Genomic DNA, 19,481 nt, shown 5'->3' on the forward strand with positions numbered 1-19,481 from the left:
TGCTTTATGTATTTGTAAATCCCCAATGGTAACAACATGAAAATGCACAATTTGTAGGCTATAATGGATAATATGATGCTAGCAATAACAGTCTGTCAAACCAAACAAGTCCTACTGTAACATCTCATTTTAAAATTAACAGTTTCAACTAAAGAAAAGAAAATCTTCCCTCCCTCTGTTTAGCTATTAGAGTTTAAATCCAGCTACCACTTCCTTCCTTTTTGTCAACGTTAGTCAGTACTTGGAAGCATCAGCATAACCAAAAGGAACTTAGTAGGAAAGTATTCCTCTTAAAAGTTTCAGCCTCTAAGAACTATGACTTCAAGAATGAGATAACTATTTTGACAAGGTTAGCCAACGATTACTGATATAAGAAAATGAGACTTAGTCCAATGTAATTATTTTCCATCTAATCTGTAACACATAGATACATGTTTTCTGAGAAATGAGCCAATCTTGCTACAAATTTAGCCAGCAGCAGATCCATACCTCACCAGTTTCTTGAAGCTTCTGCTGCTACTGTTTCACTGCTAAATCATCTGTTTCTCAGACATATATCAAGTGGCCCTTCAGCATTTTAAAACGAATTATTTCTGACTAACACTAACTTACACCACCTGCAGAGCAATACATGCAGATAGGGGAGTATTTGCGTAGACTGTCATTATCTTTCTCATTTTTCCTACAAATATCAATAAAAATATCAATTACTTGGACTAGGTATGATGGCCAAGGCTGAAAAAAAAAATAATAATAATCAGGGAAACTGCATTCTGTAAAAGTCATCCAAATATACATACGTACACACACACACACACACACACACACACACACACTCTTATGTGTAGATAGTGAGAAGTGATACTTATTTTTGTTTTCTCCTCACTACAAAGACTTCATCAGTTCATGAAAAGCTGTTCTACTTTGGAGTTGCAACTTTGAGAGGAAGGGAACACTCTGGGATGCTGACCCAGCTTCAAAATTCATGCTCAGACAGCAAGTTTTCTCATGAAACAGTTTTTCTATAAAGGAGCTTGCACAACACTGTTCACTGAAACTTGCTTGTCAGATGGACCGCCAGCTGGACACCTGGTGCATAACTGAACTTGGCTATTCCATCTCCCTTCCACCCACAATGTGCCAGAGCTTCCTGCAGGATACATTTCCCCTTTTTCATTGTTTTTAAAGACATTTAAACCACTGCTAGCAAGGTAGGATCCTTAGAATAGACTGCAGGCAATTACTGCCAGGAATTTTGGGAAGAGGAATGAAAGAGTTGAGGTTGAAGGGTCCAACCATAGTCAAGATAGCTGCACTGCTACAGAATCCTGGCCACCTAACACGCCAAGGCAAGGAATAAACATTACAGCTAATTCAACCTCTAACTATTTTACCACAGCCAGCCATAGTAAAAAGAAGTCTATTGGAAATCCACGTGGAAAAGTTTAGTGGAAATTTTGTAAAGGATTCTTTACTTCATAGACCTTTTAATTCTGCTTCAGATACACAAGACAGCAAAGATTTAGTTCAGTGTTTGGAAGATCACAGGGAGGAAAACTGTAAGTTGTTCACTATTGCCAAAAATTACAAGGTAATACAGACAGTGGTCATGCCAAATGGAATTGCTCAAATGCTGTTCAGGTCTTTCTTGTCATTCTCCAGTTTCCACTCTGTGTGCACTGCCCATTCAAGCCCAGTGTTTCCCATTATCCTGGTACACTGGAGATAAAATGGAGAATTCCCTCTCTAGTAGTAACTTCTCCCAAAGCTTCACTTTCCTTGAAACATTTCCATTAACCCAAGAGCAATTTTTTTTCCTATAATGTAGAAGTCTACTACCAACACACAGTCAGACTACAGAATTAGAGAATTCAGAATCAGATTATAGAATTAGAGAAACCTTAACACTACTGGACATTAGCATACAAAACCAACCAACCAACCAAACAAAAACTAACAATTGCATTAACTCTTGAAATACAAAGTCGTTTCAATCTTACTCTGCATTTTCCCCTAAGCAAGCCATTTTATCACATGTGATTTCAAATTTGCATCAAAAAATATTCAGGAGACCAAGTGTTTTTAAAGTCAATTACGCGAACCCCTTATTTAAAGATAAGTTACTACATTTCTTGTCACACAATTACCTGAAGAGTTCTTTTGCTTCAAGGAACTGAAGCTGTGCAAACTGTATAAAACCTGCTTGCTGCAAAATTCGTTTGTACATTACCTATAAAAGAGAAGGGGGAAAAACTATTATATTTCTAAGGAGTTATTCATATGATGCTAGTCAGAGCTGTACATCATAAAAACACTGAATAGATGACTTCCAACTGGAACCATTAAGTAGCAAAAATAATATCATGATATTAAATTGTACCCACATATAAATATGTACCCACATATACTCTGAATCTGCTGCCCAGGCTGTGTGTAAACACAACACTATCCACAAAAACGTACTGAAAACAAATCAACAAATAGCAAATTCAAGTTTTCTTATTCAAACATTGAACTCATCTAACACCAGTCAGACCTGCCTCAAGTTTTCATTCATGGTATTTACAAATGGCCCATGGTTATCTTCAAAGTTCTTGTAATTCACCTGACAAAAAAAAAAAAAAAAAGAGAAACTCAAGGGTCCCAGCTGAACACACACAGCCAACTTTCTCCTCTTCTGACCATACTTCTCCTGCCACCTTGCTGGTGATTTTCACAGCCTCTTTCCCAGTTGATAACAATATCTCTGATTTTCTGACAGATTTTTGTTGTTTTTAATAAGCAGATACTTTTAAAGCAGTTCAATTTATCAAACATAGAATACATCATGAAATGTACATAAAATATGCTTTAAAAGGAAACAAGTAAAAGCACAAGGAAAGCAGTGTGTTACAGAATTTGTTGTTACGATCATGCCTAGACAGAAAAAAAGTTTACAGAAGAAAAAAAGTCACTAGAAAAAGAACAACTCTGCTTTAAATACTAAAATGGTATTTCTTGTTTTTTTTTTTTAAATCTGAATGGTGAATTGGTTATCATTAGATTAAATGTAGCTCAAATATTTCCAATGGCACAAAGAAAATTACTGAAAGGAACCTCAACTGTGATTTGCAAACCATCTACCACTTGAGACAGCACAAGTGTTTTGTGAATACAGCTAGCCACTTCCACATGCTCTCAACTTTACCCTTCAACTTTATCATGAATGTGCAGTTTTCTGACATCAAGCAGAGTACGTGAATGCTGTCATAAATAAGAGTTCCATTTTCAGTGAGAATACCCAGAGAAATTCCAGTACATTTAGGCACACAATTCAGGCATACTTCAAGCAGGGTAGACTGACATTCCAATCATTGATTTTTCATCTTGATTAAAGACTGTGCATGTACCAAGAGAAATTCTTGGCTTAAGTCCATTTAGTTTGTGCATACTTCACTAATGGATTATCCTAAGGAAATACTTATCCTTGATCATCAATGAACCATTACAATTACTGATTTGTAGAATAGTGGGACTTTTCTTGCCTCCCCAGTGTTGGGGATAGAAGGGTAAACCAAGGGACATGTTATCTGGCACATCTTCTCAGACAAATGCTATGCTAAAAGGGAACTTAATTAGAGCAATAAAGTAAAACTACCTCAGATGATAATGCATACATAAAAAAAACTCCAAATATCTTAGATTTACAATTGTATTACTATATCAGTGAACTGAAATCTATGAGCTTATGAATAGATGTCTGGTAAGTGCCTGAGGATGCGGATAGGTGCTGGTAAAGGATTTCAACCCACATTCTATTGTGCCAAAAAGCCTTCAAAATCTGACCTCAGGCTTGCTAGGGAGTGCCAAAGAACAAACACTGATCAAACTGCTAAAGAAACCAACGTTAAAGTTAGGGGTTTTTGGAAGTCCATTTTCAATTTTTCCAGTCAATGGACCACTAATATTTACACATTAGGAATTAGAATATTAGAGTTAAGTTTGCATTAATCTAACACTCTGAAGGCACTGCCTTAACTGTATGGCTTACTCCTCACAGCAATCTTCACAAGAGCTTGTTGACAGTTTAAGTGTAGGCTAAGAAATCAGCTTTAAATTTAAAACTGATTAACTGGTATTCACTTTCACTAATGTATCTTCACTCATCCCTTTGTTATCCAATTTCAGTGGACATCTCCAGGCAGATGCTTCTACCACTTTAAAACGTACACTGATAAGATACGGAGTATCCTGGTTGATTTTCAGCCAACAAGGTAAGTATTACACATTAAAACGCATCGAGATTATGGAAGCAATTGATCTGGAAATATGACAATATTTTGCAGGGTTTTTAAAAATAAGGTAGATGTACGTGCCAACTACAAACAGCTTATTTTTGTTTATGATACAGAAGTGATCCTGAGTCCTTCTATACTCGTTTGCCAGAATATTGTAATTGGCACATTTCAAAAGGTATTAAGTTACAGTCTGCCAGAATTCAAGCCATTACTTACTGCCCCAACATAACAACTACAGGACTTGAAGTACCTTAGGCAAATTCTATACTGTTGACTGAATTCATGTTAAAAAAAAAAATAGCAAGAACAAAAGTTTACTTATAGGAACATGAATAAAGAGTTTTATTAATTAGTATCTGAAAAAGCACTAGTAAACAAAGCTGACTGCTGAAGTCACATTAGCTATAGCAAAGCCTTAATTCTACCAGCAGTTTGGAAAAGCCTTTCTAGGATTATCAGAATTCTGAAGAAGATTGCCAAAAAGATTTTTTCTAGAAAATTAGCTCAGTTTTCATCAGGTTTGTGTGCAGTTAACAAGTTTTTTTGAAACTAGAGAGAAATGAGAGGCAAAAAAAGAGATACCTATGCAAGAGGTGTGTCAATCTAACCAAGGTCTTCACTACCATCAACCATGATTTCTGCAAACTTCAGCTGTCCTGAAAAATTAATAAGTAGTGTTCAGTCATTTCATGGTAGCATGGTAGAAAAGCCTTTCTATTCTTCTACCAAAAATGATATCCAGCAAAGCCATCTCCCTTGCACCTCTCTCGCTTTGCAGTTTTTACTTAATGATAATTCTTGATGCTCAAAGACATTTTCATGTAATATAACAGAAATATGCAGTCTGCAGGGGCATGTGCTAAATAATGTTAGAGCAACTAACGCACGATCTTCTTATAAACTAAGCATTTGCTGTACAAATAATTCTGAGAACGCAGTACTTTAGTGTTTCAACCCAAATATCATTCTGCATTATTGGTGTATATACATATATATTTAGGGTAGATGTAAATAGAGGAAGTGTGCAACTCTGTATGCATGCAACAACAACGCAGTATTGAACTTTAGAAAAAATCTTATGTCCTCAAGAGCTCCCTTGACTGAGTTCAAGTCATATATGCAATGGCAAAAGCCATTCCAACTAACTGTATCAAACAATTGCAATCACGCTTCTGTATGGATAAATTATAGCTGCTGGATCAAGCATCTTAATTCAATACCTTCATTTTCCTACTCCTGCTAGTATAAAATGGTGAATTAAGGCCTTGAATGTCAGTTATACAAGAATCAGTAAAGCTTGGAAATAGATACCTGAAGATATTTATTAGATAGGAGTTAGAAGAGAGAGAGAAAGATTATCTGACCAATTAAAGAATGCCCACGAAACGAAACGATGCAAGAGATGCACGTGAAGCGTATGACTTGGATGTACTCTGTCAGGCTTTAATATAAGCCTACTTATATAGTCTCCTATGGGAGACCATAATAAAGGAATCACTGATGTGCTCCTACCAAAACTGTAAGGATAGCTTTAATTATTAGAGGCACATTGGAAAGCAAGCTCAACACGTCACATTTCCAGCTACTGATGCATTCCGAAAAATTGGACTAACGAGTCAACAAAGAATTTAAGTTGAACCATTTCAACAAGTCAATGGAAGACTTCATCAATTTAAGCTGTAGTTAACATCAGTCTGTATTTAGAACTCAAAACTTCAAGAGGTTTTGCTTACAATGAAAATTTTTCAGCCATAGCATTGACCAAAAGTAATTGAATACACTTGAAAACACAAAGTCAGAAGAACTTAATAATATTCTTGGAAACAGTAATTTGGGGAAGTAAGGCATACATACAAGTGCACATAAGGCACCAGTAAATAGAACGTGACTTATTCTAAAGGTAGAAAACCCCTAAGGGTAAGAAAACTTCAGAGGAATTAATCATGAATTTTATCCAGGGAGTTGCAGCTAAATCTGTGGAAAACAACAACAACAACAAAAAAAACCATTAAGAAATCTCTCACACTAAATCCTCATAAACTGGAAATACTTGGAAAATTAGAGGTCAAAATACACAGAAGACAGAATCATGTATTCTGTCCTCACAGCAGGAATTTAGTTTGCCTCTTTAAATTGCAAAGGAAAAGTTAGACATTAAAACAAACTGCAAACTGAATTCTGAATTCACTGAGATACTTTCCAGTACTTCAGTACTTTTCAAATACTTGCAGACAGTACTTTCCTAAAAGGGGGGAAAACATGGAAACACTCTTCCAAAATTTTTACATTCTGAAATCTCCCAGCCACTCAGTCTACAGAAGAATTATGGATCAAAGTGAAAACTCTTAGAATTTTCATTTCATTTAATGATTTCTTTCCAAGGGCCTTGAACAACATTTACATGTTATGATATGAACAAAACTACTAAGTTTTTAAAATATTTCCTGATAGACTGAATTCATTTTGGTCCACTGCAGTTTTAAAATTTCCAGAGTCAGGTACCAAAATTTCAATGTATTCTAAGCAAACTGAAAGTAATGCAACAGATGCCATTTTGATGGCAGTGTAATACCCCAAAGTATCTAGAAAAAAATAGAAAATACTAATTTCAGCTCTACATATAGATTTCATGCAGGTTACAGATCAAAAGGAAAGAAACCATCAAACATCCAATCACATACTTGGTGAATAGTTTCAAGTTCACTTCCTAAAATACTGCTCCAGAATATACTGATTATTTCTTTATATTACAAGAGATTTCACGTTTATCTAAGTTTCAGACTCCAGATCAGAGACAGGAGTAAATTCAGAAGCATGTGTATTATAATATAAATCAGAGGGAGAAGGAAACGAGTACGAATCTCTAACACTAAATAAAGAGCTACTGAGATGCTTTTTTTACTCCATGGAAATCTTAACCATTCTGTTATATACCAGTCCAAGTCTGGAACTAGGATGTGTTTGTTATACACTTCCTACGACAGTTTTTAAAGTTGTATACTATGGAGTTTAAGACACAGTGAGAATGCCCAATAAAAAAAACTCTGAATGGAAATAAAGTATACTTTTTTCTAAACAGCAATAATATCTAACGAGTGAACAGAGAGCTACAGTAAGCACTGTAATATTTCCTTCCCCATCATTAGTTTTCTGGTTTTAAGTTACGAACAAGGGGAAAAAAAGAATAGCAAAAACCAGCAGAACAGCAACACTCAGTGCTGCAAACGTCACAGCTGTTAACAACACAACACAAATCAATTCAGTAGCACATTTGTTTCTCCAGGCTGAAATAATACAAGGTATTAGTAGATTCCTCTTCAATGCAAATTCCTCTCCCATCCTGCCCAGTGATCATTTGGCCACTGGCATACACAGTCCCACTGCAAATTTACATTATCATGAAAATTCAAGTAAGGACAGACCTGAAATTTCTCTTTTGGAATATTCCTTCGAGCTCCTTTTGCTAGAACAAGGGCTTCTTCCACTCTGTGGCTAGCTAGAAGATCCTGAATCTGCTTTTCCAAAGGCAGTGGTACCAAGATATACACACCCTTATTAGTAGCAACAATCACTTTTCCTGGAGAACACAAACAGACATTGATTTTACACTCTTTTTAGAAAAGAAGTGCAATATTTCAGAAATAGGCTTTAACATTTATGATATAAGAATCTAAACAGGGTTAAAGCTTTAAAACTTATCTTTGTTGTTACTGTATTCCCCAAATAGCACAGTTCATCAGTAAATTGCACTCCAAGCTAATAAACTTATTTATAGCAGATTTTGTCCCGCTCTGAGTAAATGAAGCTGATTGTATTTCACTTCTGTTGAACTAAGGCATACAAGTCATCACTTTAAAATTAGATTCAAGAGAACAGACTTTTAACAGCAAGCCTATTTTCCTCATGCTTTCAAATTGTACAGCTGTACACAAAAAGTGAAAAGTAACATGCAATCCATAGTACTAGGGTTTGTAGCTCTCTAGGGAAAAGAACAAAAGCAAAATATGAAATATATTGCATAGCTAGTCTGTAATTGAAGGTTAGATCATTAAAAAAAAAAAAAAAAGTGTATTTGTGTTTAACAACTTGTCATGAAATACCTACTTCCGCAGGTCTAGTGGTTGGCAACCCTGCCCATGGCAGGGGGTTGAAACTTTGAGGTCCTTTTCACCTTGGCCATTCTATAATTCTATGAAGCTTTATCAGCTGTTTTAGAAAGGCATCCAAAAGAACAATTTTAAGATATGTAAACTTTGCCAGGAGAACAAGTGGACATCTATCTGTAGCCCACAGTCATGGACTCATAACATCGTTAGTTTCTTTTAAAGGAACAGTATTAAGTTACAGGAAAAAACTCCAAGCTCACACACTCCTACCCAACAACTAACTTGGTTAAAGTACATTCAACATATTGTTGGAAACACTCAATTCTAGATGACAATTTTTTCCTATCACAGGCAGTGGGAACCTAAATGACAAAAATACTTGCTAAGAAGTTACAATAGTTAACACACTTGGTAGATATTTGTTCAACAAACAAACACTCCCTCAAAAAACAACAAATGAAGTGACTATGCTCACAGTGGTGACTGTTCCAGAATTACTGGTACAAAAAGAACAAAAACCAACTGTTCTTTAGTACCTTCAAAATCCTGTAGAATATGACCTTCTTTAAATGGCAGGGTTTGCTTTTGCTGCTGGTCCAACATGCTGTGCACTGTAATGAAATCCTCATCCAGAGCAACCACATAGGGAAAGCACAAAGCTGCTCCAATCACGTTCTCCGACCAGTGCACAGGAGCACGCTGCGAGATGCCATCTACAGTTGCAAACATGCCTACAAAAAGAAAGAAGCCTGAGGCTCACACTAATTGAAGAGCATTTCCCCCCACCAGTATTGATAACAAGGTATAGGAATAGTAGGTCTTAGAAGAACAGATGCAGCATCAGATGGCACAGTGGCAGCACGTCACACCTCCCTGGATCTTACAAACCTGTTGGCTTGTTCAGTTTGAAGCTGTTCTTTATCCAACACCCATAGAAACAAATACCACAAAGAATGAAAAGAGAAATATTGAAAAAGCTACTAATATATAATCCAATTATTTTTATAAAAGTATCTTTAACAATTATGACATGTTGTTCAAATTCATCCCTAACCATAAATATTTAGTGAGGTTGGATGTTCAAACAATATTGTCTTAATAAGAGCTGCAGATCTGCACAACCTGACCTATCCCTCAATAAAGGCCTATTTGATCCTTGCAGCATCATATGCCCAAAGAGGATGCCAGTCCGTATGCTTCTTCACTTCTCCACTTTGCCAGGGCTAAATTTGCACAGAATGAAATTAGAGTTCCTTCAGAAAAGCCACTTCTTGAAAGGTGTTTTCAAACCTCTTAAAAAAATATTCAGAAACAACATATAAAGCTAATCTTTACATAAGCCAAGCACAGATAAAAAAATATCTTTAATATCCCAATGATACCTATGCTGTCTTATCAAATCAATGATATTAAATCCAATACCTTCAGTTAATATATATTTCTTTTTGCTGCTACTGTCCTTTCTTCCTCTCTGTTCTGTTCTTCCTAGTTTAAAAGTATGCCTTGCTTCTGGATCATAAGCCTTTGCTTCCATTTCTTGTACTTAGTATTCACCAATTCTACTTTCTGAGACTTTTCTACTATTAACTGATGGAAAATGCCTGTCTAGACTTGCAGATGTTGTTCAATAATTCTTTGACAACTGAGCATCATGTAAAGTTCTGTTATGAACATGAACACGTACCACTTAATATCAGAATTCTCACTCCACTAAAAAGACATGCCTATGAATATTGCTCTTCAGCAGGAATGAGCCACTTGGCAGCTGGCAGAATGAGTCTGAGTTCTAAAGGATAGAGGAGATTAAAAGATTATGTTATTCAATTTACAAAAGCTCTTCCAAACAGAGAATAATGAGGCAAGGGTGAGGTAAGGGTAGCTGGGTAGCAGTGCCACCCTGAAGGGAAACAAACAAACAAAAACCTAACACCTCTCCCTCCCTGACCCCAAAAAAGTGAATAAAACAGATGGCTGTAGATTTTTTTTTTTTTTTAAACAGAACTATGGTATAGAAACTAAGTTTCTGGATCCTTTAAAGCAGCTTTGAAATTATCAACCCTTTCCTTTGACTAATGGTGCTGCACAGTCATGATCTCACACCTGACTATTAGCAAATGTTATTGACTTTTACACTAACAACATCACTTTTTCAAACAGCACACTGCAGAAAATACTGCTTTGCCACAATATCCTATCCAAATTGACTTGGATATTCTTACACTTAGGAAGCAAAATTTTATGCAAGGCTGACTGCACTACTCATTTTTAATACCTTCCAGTTGTGACTCCTTGCTATCCTGTACTACAATTCCATTTCAAAAGGTGGGGGGGAGGGAGAAAAACAAATAAACAAAAAAAAAACCAGTAACAAAGTCAGGAATAATTATATTTGAAATAAAAATTGTTAAAATTTTAATATTTCTTTGATATTATTAAAACACTTTTTTTTTTTCATTATGATTATTTTTAAATCACAGAGCTCTTTTAATTGATCATTAAAAAGAAACCCTTTAAGGAAGTGAAAAGACAAGCAGAGCAAAGCACAGTACTTTTCCAACTCAATATCTGTCTACAGCCCTCAGCTCTCAACAGCTGAGGCTTCTGAGGTAGAACAATGTCATTTCTAGTCTTGACCAAACTTTCACCCACAGATAACAGCAACAGCAGGAAGACCATGGTTCCTGGTTAAGTGATATAGATGAAATCATGGATTGATTTTGTATTAGAAATGCACGTGCTATCCAAAAGTTATAAAATTGACTCAAAACACAACAATACTGTTAGCACTAAGAGATCTACTAATCTGTAGAACCACAGAAGTTTAAGGGCTAGCAGAAGACATCCAGAATGACCCTCTACACTCAACAAAGGACCAACTTACGTATTTGCCTGATGGACTCTGCAGTGTTTTTGTTAGTTTTTAAACAAAAGTTTTAGTGAAAATATCTGGGAAAAAGTGCAGTAAGAAAAAGCACGATTATTTAGTTGCCTTTTCTAAACAACATGAAAATTTCTGGTTATCATAAAAGCTGACATCAAAAGAAATACTACAAGTGGGTGAAAACAGGGAACATGTTGGTTGCTGTTGACTACTATGCTTTATACACTATCACCAACTGCAAGAAAATGAATTGCATAACCTTTTATGAATCATTCTGCTTAGCACACGTGCTTGTTGCAAGTTATAGGCTGCAGCTGTCCATTTGTAGGCTACTCAATCACTATGCAACTGTTCAAACCATGCACCACTGAGATGAGTTAATGCCGGAAAAAGAATAAACTGTAATTAATTATATAAAATTTATATATGCACTGACGTTGATTAGATGAAATTGGGAGGGAACATCCTCACTAAATCAGCTTCGACTCACTTGCTCTTGCTCAAAACCTAATCCAGTCAGGTTTTAGGTATCTTTGAGAACAGACTCACACCCTTTTCAGATTCCATCCTTCAGCCACCATAATAATGAAGTTTTTTCTTGAATTTTGGTACAATCTATGCAAGCTCTTTCTTCTTCAGACTGAACAGTCCTAAGGCTGCTCAGCCCTCCTCAAACAAAATGCAGCAATCATCTTTGTATCAGCTACTGCTCTCACTTGGGTATCACATACAAACTTATTGTGGGTGCAATGCATACCACTATCCACGTCATTAACATCAGAATTGTCCTCACTATTGGCCCACTGAGATACACAGCTTATGACTGAACTGAAGCTGAGCTTTGTGCTGCTGCCTGCAACCCTTTGAGCCAAGATTTCAACCTACGTCAGTATCTAGCTTGTTCTTCATCTGTTTGCCTATAAGAATGTTATGGGAGATAGCATCAAAAGCCCTGAAGTCCGCATTACTACTCTCTCCTCATCCACCAAGACTACCAGACAGGTCAAAAATTATCCTTTCGTAAAACCACGTTGATTAATCACAATTAATTAAACCCCTCAGACTTTTTCTTTTCTCTGTCCTCTGGCATGCGGTTGCCTGCCCCATTCAGTGGTGGGCACACATTTTCCCTAGCCTTCCTTTCCTGTTAATATACTTGTAGAAGCTCTTTTTGTTGTCCTACATGGTATCAACCAGATTCATTGGCAATTGGACTTTGGCTTGCACAATCTCATCATCGCATGCATGGATTATGTCTCCATATTTCTCCCAGGTCATCTGTCTCTGCTGCCACCTCCTATAGAACCATAGGAAAGGCCTCGCAGGAGTCTAGGTAGATAACATTAGTTGCTTTTCCTTTGTCTACTGATGACATCACTCCATCATCGAAAGCCACCAGATTGGTTAGGCTGTCACGGATCACAGAATAATATAATCATAGAACCCTTAGAGTTGGAAGGGACCTTAATCTAGTCCAGCTCTCCTGCAGTGAACAGGAACATACATGGCTTGATCAAATTGCCCAGGGCCTGATCCAGCCTCACATTAAGTGATGTGTCAAAACCTCTAATATTCCAGGGATAGTCACACCAATTGGTGCTGGGAATGTGCACTCTGTGTCAGTAGGTAAGAAATGTTTGTTAAAAATTATTAAATAAAGCCTATGCTGTAGAAAATCAGATTAGAAGCATAGAATAACAGCTTCCTGAAAAACTGAATTTTATCAAGCAGAGTTTCATGCGTAATCACAACTGATTTTCAATTCTGTATGTACTAATTACTGAACAGAACGAAGATGTACCAAAAAGAAAAAAATCAAGTTCCCACTACTTTTCAGAGAACTATACGCTAGCTGCAAGTAGAACCAAAGTACTGAATAGTTCAGTTCATAGGTCAACCATGAACAATTCTAATTTTCACTTTGCTTGAATGTTACGTTAAAGAAACTCAGATCTTTTACTTTATGATGATGATGATTTCAAGCAGTTTGTTGCTGCCAATTCTTAGTTTGTCTGAACTCAAAATCAAGTTAACCTAGTAGACAAATGTCCCTTTAAACCCTATAGACCCAAATATACCAGTGTAAATATTTTCCACCTCAGTAACAAGTCTGAATTCAACACAGACACACTACCAACTGCCAAATGAATGTCTTAATTGATAAGATGCACATAAGTGAAACAAAATTGATACTTAAGATTCATATCAAGCCTTTCCGAGTCCATCCACTTTACAGCAGTAGTGTACTCCAAATGCTGAGATACACAATGTTTGTATTATAAAGTTGCTCAACTATTTTCTCAACTTCAAAAAAGGCTAAATTCACCAAGAATTCTACTGAAGAAGAACAGGTAGGTACATGGTACTATACAGAACTGCAGGAGGAGTAGAACAGGAAACAGGTGATTAGAAAAGATCAGAAGATGAGTTTGGCAAAGAAAAGCTATATAGTAAATAGCAGTCTTACTAAGTCTGAGCTTAAGATTTGCCTGTACTATGGAGAAATGACAAAGCTTAAAGTATATCTACAGATGTACATTTGCTTAAGATATCATATCTGTTATTTTCAGCACAGGACAATCTACTTATACAGGAATACTGGTTTCTCTAAGGGCTTTACTATATAGCTGCCTTCTAGGGAAGCAGATAAAAGTAAAAATCTAACTAACAACAATTTTTCCTATTTTTTGAAAACACATCCATTCTTCTAAAAATAAACAAAGAAATAGACAGACAAAGCCAAAACAGTTGAACAGAACCTGGTTCATTCATAAAAAAATATTAAAGAATGAGATCTCCTCAAGAACATGCCAAAAAGGAATATTTCCAGATAGTCAATTCACAAATTTTAACTTTCACAGCACTACTAAATTGGTTAATGTCCATAAATTTATGTCCACATCTAAAGCAATAAATAATTCTAATGTAGATGTATAACCAATATAGCTTAGAAAAGTCTCAAATCTGAAAAAACAAGTACATCGCAGAACATCCTTAATTTCCAAAAGGAGATATTCTAATTAATCTCCACATCTATCAGGAAAAACTGGTAAGTTGATATATCTCTTGCATCCTGGTCACAAGCTGCAAATTCAGTATAAACAGTTGATTACACTCATGCTTTTCTTCAGAATTTATTAAAATAAAAAATAAAAAAAGAAGCACCTAACTATTTGAGATCTATTTGTATTATGCTATTCCTAATATGCTAGCGATGATATACAAATTGCATCTTCTAAATGTAGAGTCATATGGCAAACAGCATGCAAGTATTGTGCTTTTGGTCTGTCAACTCCAGGAAATTGCAGCTTTTCCAAAAAAAGCTCAAGATTACTGAACTCACAGCATTTGTTGGTTTAGACAAATTGCAGCAGCATTAATCCTTGAAGTTATCTATTAGATGAGAGTGCTATTCCTCCAGACCTAGCTCTATTTTTGCAAAACTGAAAACTACTGCTAAAAAAATTAGACATATTACCACTGGCTACTGTGACAACACCTATAGTTTCAACAGTTTACTTCTGCAGGATTTAGGATGAAGTTTAATTCTCCTAACAGTTCTTACTGTTGTTGTAGTAAAACACACCTATATGCTAGTCTTCTACTGCTTACCCTGTGGGTGTCTACATAGACACAAAGCTTTCTACTGACATGATTAAAATACAAATAACCAGATTTTTGTGCGCTAAGACAAGAGAGCAATAAAAACATTTAGTACCAACAATTTACCACTGAACTTTTATCTCAGCATTCCAGCACAGACCTGTGAAGAAAGGTGTCATTATTCTGTAAAATACTGTTACTTAAGCTTTGACTCACAAGTTCAAAAACTGAAAAAAAGAGTAAGCTTAGTCTTACCTAGCCCTCCAGGACCAGCCAACAGGAACTCTTGTCTGCCTATTCTTTTCACAATTGGCCGTTTCTCATCGCTGCAGTAGGGAAATAGATCCTGGGAGTTGCCAGTATTGTAATTCAAAATGATATACTGCGTAGTAAGTGCAAGACATAAGTAATAACCATCTACAGCCACTGCACAGGGCTGCTCTGGGGTAACCACTTCCTTCACTATCTGGACCCTGTCTTCAAACACCATGAACATCTGAATGGTCCGTCGCTTGACTGAGATAATGCAGACTTCAACACAGAAAGGGTCCCCACTCACAGGATTCTCATTTAATGTAAATGTCACAGCTCCTTTGATTCTAGCGCCCGTGGGAACAGGTTCCAAGTTCATCATATTAACTAGTGTTATTGTGTTATCACAAAGCACAAGAAGCCTGGTGAGTGCAGAAGCTGCTTTCAACTCACTCACGGGCTTCTTGAAGCCCAGGTATTTATGCAGTTGCTTGGTGGCCGCAAAAGTTATTTTTCCAGATGTTGATACCTTCTCATCCAACATAAAGTGATAGATAAAGCAGTCGTTGGTTCCAATATAGAGGTTCTTTCCACAACACTCAATGCATTCAATGTTGATGTGATTTTTGTCTCCCATTAACATCTCCCGCTCAACAGCAGAGACGAGCTTGAAAGCTTTAACACTCATCGTGTCTTCTGGGTGATCTGATTAAAGAGGAAAAAAGTTATTAACCTCCATGCATGCCAGCAAAAGAAATTTAACATTCACCTGTACAAAAGCTGTATTGTTGTATCTTTAATGCTCATACAAGTGTTTGAGTTAGACAGGATCCTTAAAGGCCATCTAGTCCAACTGCCCTGCAATGAACAGAGACACCTACATCTGGATCACGGTGCTCAGAGCCCCATCCAACTCGACCTTGGATGTCTTTAGGGACAGGAAATCCACCACCTCTCAAGGCAAGCTGTGCTGGTGCCTCATCACCCTTATTGTTAAAAAAAAAAAAAAAAAAAAAAAAAATCATTATATCCAAACTTTTAGTTTGAAACCATTTCCCCTTGTCCTATCACAACAGACCTCACTAAAGAGTCTGTCCCCTTCTTTGTTATAGCCCCCCTTCAGACACTGGAAGGCCACATTCAGTTCTCAGTGTTCCACATGCCACTTTTGTGGCCCCCCTCCAGCCATGATCCAACAGATCTGTGCTCTTATTTCCAATCAGATTACCCAAGCCAGAATGAGCACATTAACAACCACAGGAATTATCGAAATTCTACTATTTCACTATACATCTGTTCTGAAGTAGATCCAATACAACACCAGTTATTTTAAAAGATGCTTTCTCCACATCGAGAGCAGCACATTGCTGGCCCTTTCAGATACTGGGGATTTTACAAGCATCACCTCAAAAAAGACAGAGAACTCCTAGAAGGAGGGCCACGAAGATTATAAAGAACCAGAGCACCTCCCATAGGAGCAAAAGGTGAATAACCTGGGCCTCTTCAGCCTGGGGAAAAGAAGACTGAGAGGGGATGTGATTAATGTTTTTAAATACCTAAAGGGAGGTGGGAGGCAAACGGATGAGGCCAGGCCCTTCTTGCTGGTACGTAGCAATAGGACAAGGAGCAATGGCCAAGAACTTGAACATAGGAAGTTCCATACAAATATGCAGAAGAACTTCTATATGGTCAGGGTGACAGAACACTGGAACAAGCTGCCCAGAGCAGTTGTGAAGTCTCCCTCTACGGAGACTCAAGACCTGGCAGGACACCTACCTATGCAACCTATTGTAGAATATGTGCTTTAGCAGGGAGATTGGACTTTATCTAATCAGGTCCCTTCCAACCTCTGCAATTCTCTGATCACCTGCTCATGAAAAGATACAAGCTTTGGCTCTCAGATGTCTAGAGAAGCCACAAGGCTTATAACACTACAAGTTAACATCCCAAGTTGCTTTACTTTACTTTTTTTTTTTAAAAACCTTTTTTTTATTTGACAAAATTCAGGCCTAATAGAACTTACAGTGAAACATCATACGCAGATTCCATTTACCCCATTTCCTGTTCTTTACTCTTCAATAGCAAAAGCCGTACATTACTTTCTATCTACTTTACTAAAGTATGCAAAGCATCACTCACCTCACCAAAAAGTGATTTTTCTTTTAAATATCAGTGTCAGTTTTATTCAGTGCTACACACATAATCTTTATATCAGACTATATGTACTGGCAAACATTACACAACCGTAGAATCATAAAGGTTATAAGGGACCTCTTGGAATCAAGTTCAACCCTGTTGCTAAAGCAGGTTCCCTACGCGGGTTGCACGGGAAAGTATCCAGGTCTTGAATATCTCCAGAGAAGGAGACTCCACAATCTCTCTGGGCAGCCTGTTCCACTGCTCTGTCACTCTCACAGTAAACAAGTTCTTCTTTGTGTTGGCATGGAATTTCCTGTATAGCCGCTTTTGTCCGTTGCCCCTTGTCCTGTTGCTGCACGCCACTGAAAACAGCCTGGCATCATCTATTTGAATCTTGCTCTTCAGGTATTTATAAGCATTGATGAGATCACCTCTCAGACTTTTCTTCTTCAGCCTAAACAGACCCAGGTCTCTCAGACTTCCTATCGAAGATAGATGCTCGAGGCCCTTAGTAATTTAGTGGTCTTTCACTGAACTCTCAAAGTTCCTTATCTTTCTCGAGCTGAGGAGCCCAGAACTGGACACAGTACTCCGGATGTGGTCTCCCCAGGGAAGAAGAGATGGGGAGGATAACCTCGCTCAATGTGCTGGTTGTACTCTTCTTGATGCATCCCAAGACAGCATTTGCCTTCTTGGCATGCTGCTGGCTCATGGCCAACCTCTTACCCACTAGAAACCCAGGTCCTTCTCCATAGAAGCTCTCTTCCAGCAGGTCAGCCCCTAACCTGTACTAATGCATGCAGTTATTCCTCTCCAAGTGCAAGACCCTACACTTGCTTTTACTGAAGTTCATCAGGTTCCTCTCTGCCCAAAGGCACAGCCACACATTACGTAGAATGCATGGCCCATACAGCACTCACTAAGCTCAAGAAGCAAAATTACTGAAATCACAAGTTTTTATTTATTATTACCAAAACCAATCCAGAAGATGGACTTTAAGTGCTAAGTAGCACTTCCAGTTCTGCAACCCATACCTTCCCTTTCACAACCAAGCACTGCCAAAGGACCGATCCAATTTATGAAGCAATTAATACCGCTTACAAATCAGTTCAGGTAATTTTACAGCACTCTAAACTTGTCTTACTTCTATAAGGAACCAGAAGACAATTCTGCTGAACTGCTGACCGTAATTAATCACCTTTTAGCATGTCACAGAATCACAGAATGGCCTGGGTTGAAAAGGACCACAGTGATCACCTAGTTTCAACCCCCCTGCTATGTGCAGGGTCACCAACCACCAGACCAGGCTGCCCAGAGCCACATCCAGCCTGAATCATCCACTCACAAGGCCTCCCCTCAGCGTTCACCCCCCAAGCAGTGAAGCCAACCTGCCGGCTCATTACTCCTGACCTCCCTGGGCGCAGGGACGACCCAGCACCCTTTAGTTGTGAGAGGCGGGCGCTCTTCCCACCCCCCAGGTAGCACCTACTGGGCACTAGGCTCCCTATACAGCCGCCCACCAGCAGCTATCGGCCTGCTGCAGGCAGACACGTTCCTACGGCCGAAGCAACGTTCTGCGTGACGGCTCCAGGCTGTCGGGGCCGCTTCCGTACCGCAGGCGTCTCGTCCACCGCCCGCTCGTTCACGCCCGCAGGCCACAGCCTCAATCTCACGCCTCCCACCCGCCCCGCGGTACCTGCGAGCGCCGGGCGCCGCTACACCGAGAACCGAGCCCGCCGCACCGAAGTCTTGCCGGGGCCGGGGCCGGGGCCGCGCCGGGCCTGAGGCCGCGCTGTCAGCGCCAGAGCCTGGCCGGCGCTCCGCTTCCGGTGCCGCCGAGGCCCCGCCCGGAGCCAACGTCACCGCGTCCAACGGGGTGAGAGCGGGGCGGGCACGGCGCCTGTCCCGTCACGTGGTGGGCGGGAGCTGCCCCGGCTCGAGCCACTGAGGGCGGGGCTGGGGGTGCCTGCGGCGTGCGAGTGGTGGGTGGGTGGATGGTTGCCGTGCGTCAGCTCGGAAATACGGGGAGCTGGCTTGTAGTTCTGGGTTTACACTGAGATCTGCCTGCGGGACTCTAGCAGCAAAATGAATATACCATTCAGGGTCTGAGCTTGTTCTAAATTATATAAATTCTACAGTTACAGTAACTATCTCCAGGCTACTGGGATAAACAAAGACTGACAAAGCAGTGGTTACAAAAATAGAAAGTCGCAAAAGTCACCA

The 19,481-nt window shown here is 38.6% G+C and overlaps 1 protein-coding gene across 2 annotated transcripts in view; it reads right to left on the bottom strand.

Annotated features, from left to right (window-relative positions):
• Nucleotides 1–19,130, bottom strand: part of TGFBRAP1 (transforming growth factor beta receptor associated protein 1) — a 34,080-nt gene extending 14,950 nt beyond the window's left edge. Inside the window, exons 1-6 of one of the 2 annotated variants that reach the window (XM_085214563.1) lie at nucleotides 18,955–19,130; nucleotides 16,001–16,105; nucleotides 15,123–15,824; nucleotides 8,920–9,114; nucleotides 7,700–7,854; nucleotides 2,148–2,230 (exon numbers count right to left, since the gene is read on the bottom strand). In XM_085214563.1, coding sequence (XP_085070689.1) covers nucleotides 2,148–2,230; nucleotides 7,700–7,854; nucleotides 8,920–9,114; nucleotides 15,123–15,807 — 1,118 coding nt within the window. In that variant the 5' untranslated portion in view covers nucleotides 15,808–15,824; nucleotides 16,001–16,105; nucleotides 18,955–19,130. The remainder of the gene's footprint in view (nucleotides 1–2,147; nucleotides 2,231–7,699; nucleotides 7,855–8,919; nucleotides 9,115–15,122; nucleotides 15,825–16,000; nucleotides 16,106–18,954) is intronic. The other variant, XM_085214556.1, reaches the window with a different exon arrangement.
• Between the last annotated feature and the right edge of the window lie 351 nt (nucleotides 19,131–19,481).

This window comes from Meleagris gallopavo, chromosome 1 (genome assembly GCF_905368555.1).
Source record: "Meleagris gallopavo chromosome 1, MGAL_WU_HG_1.1, whole genome shotgun sequence".
Taxonomy (NCBI): domain Eukaryota; kingdom Metazoa; phylum Chordata; class Aves; order Galliformes; family Phasianidae; genus Meleagris; species Meleagris gallopavo.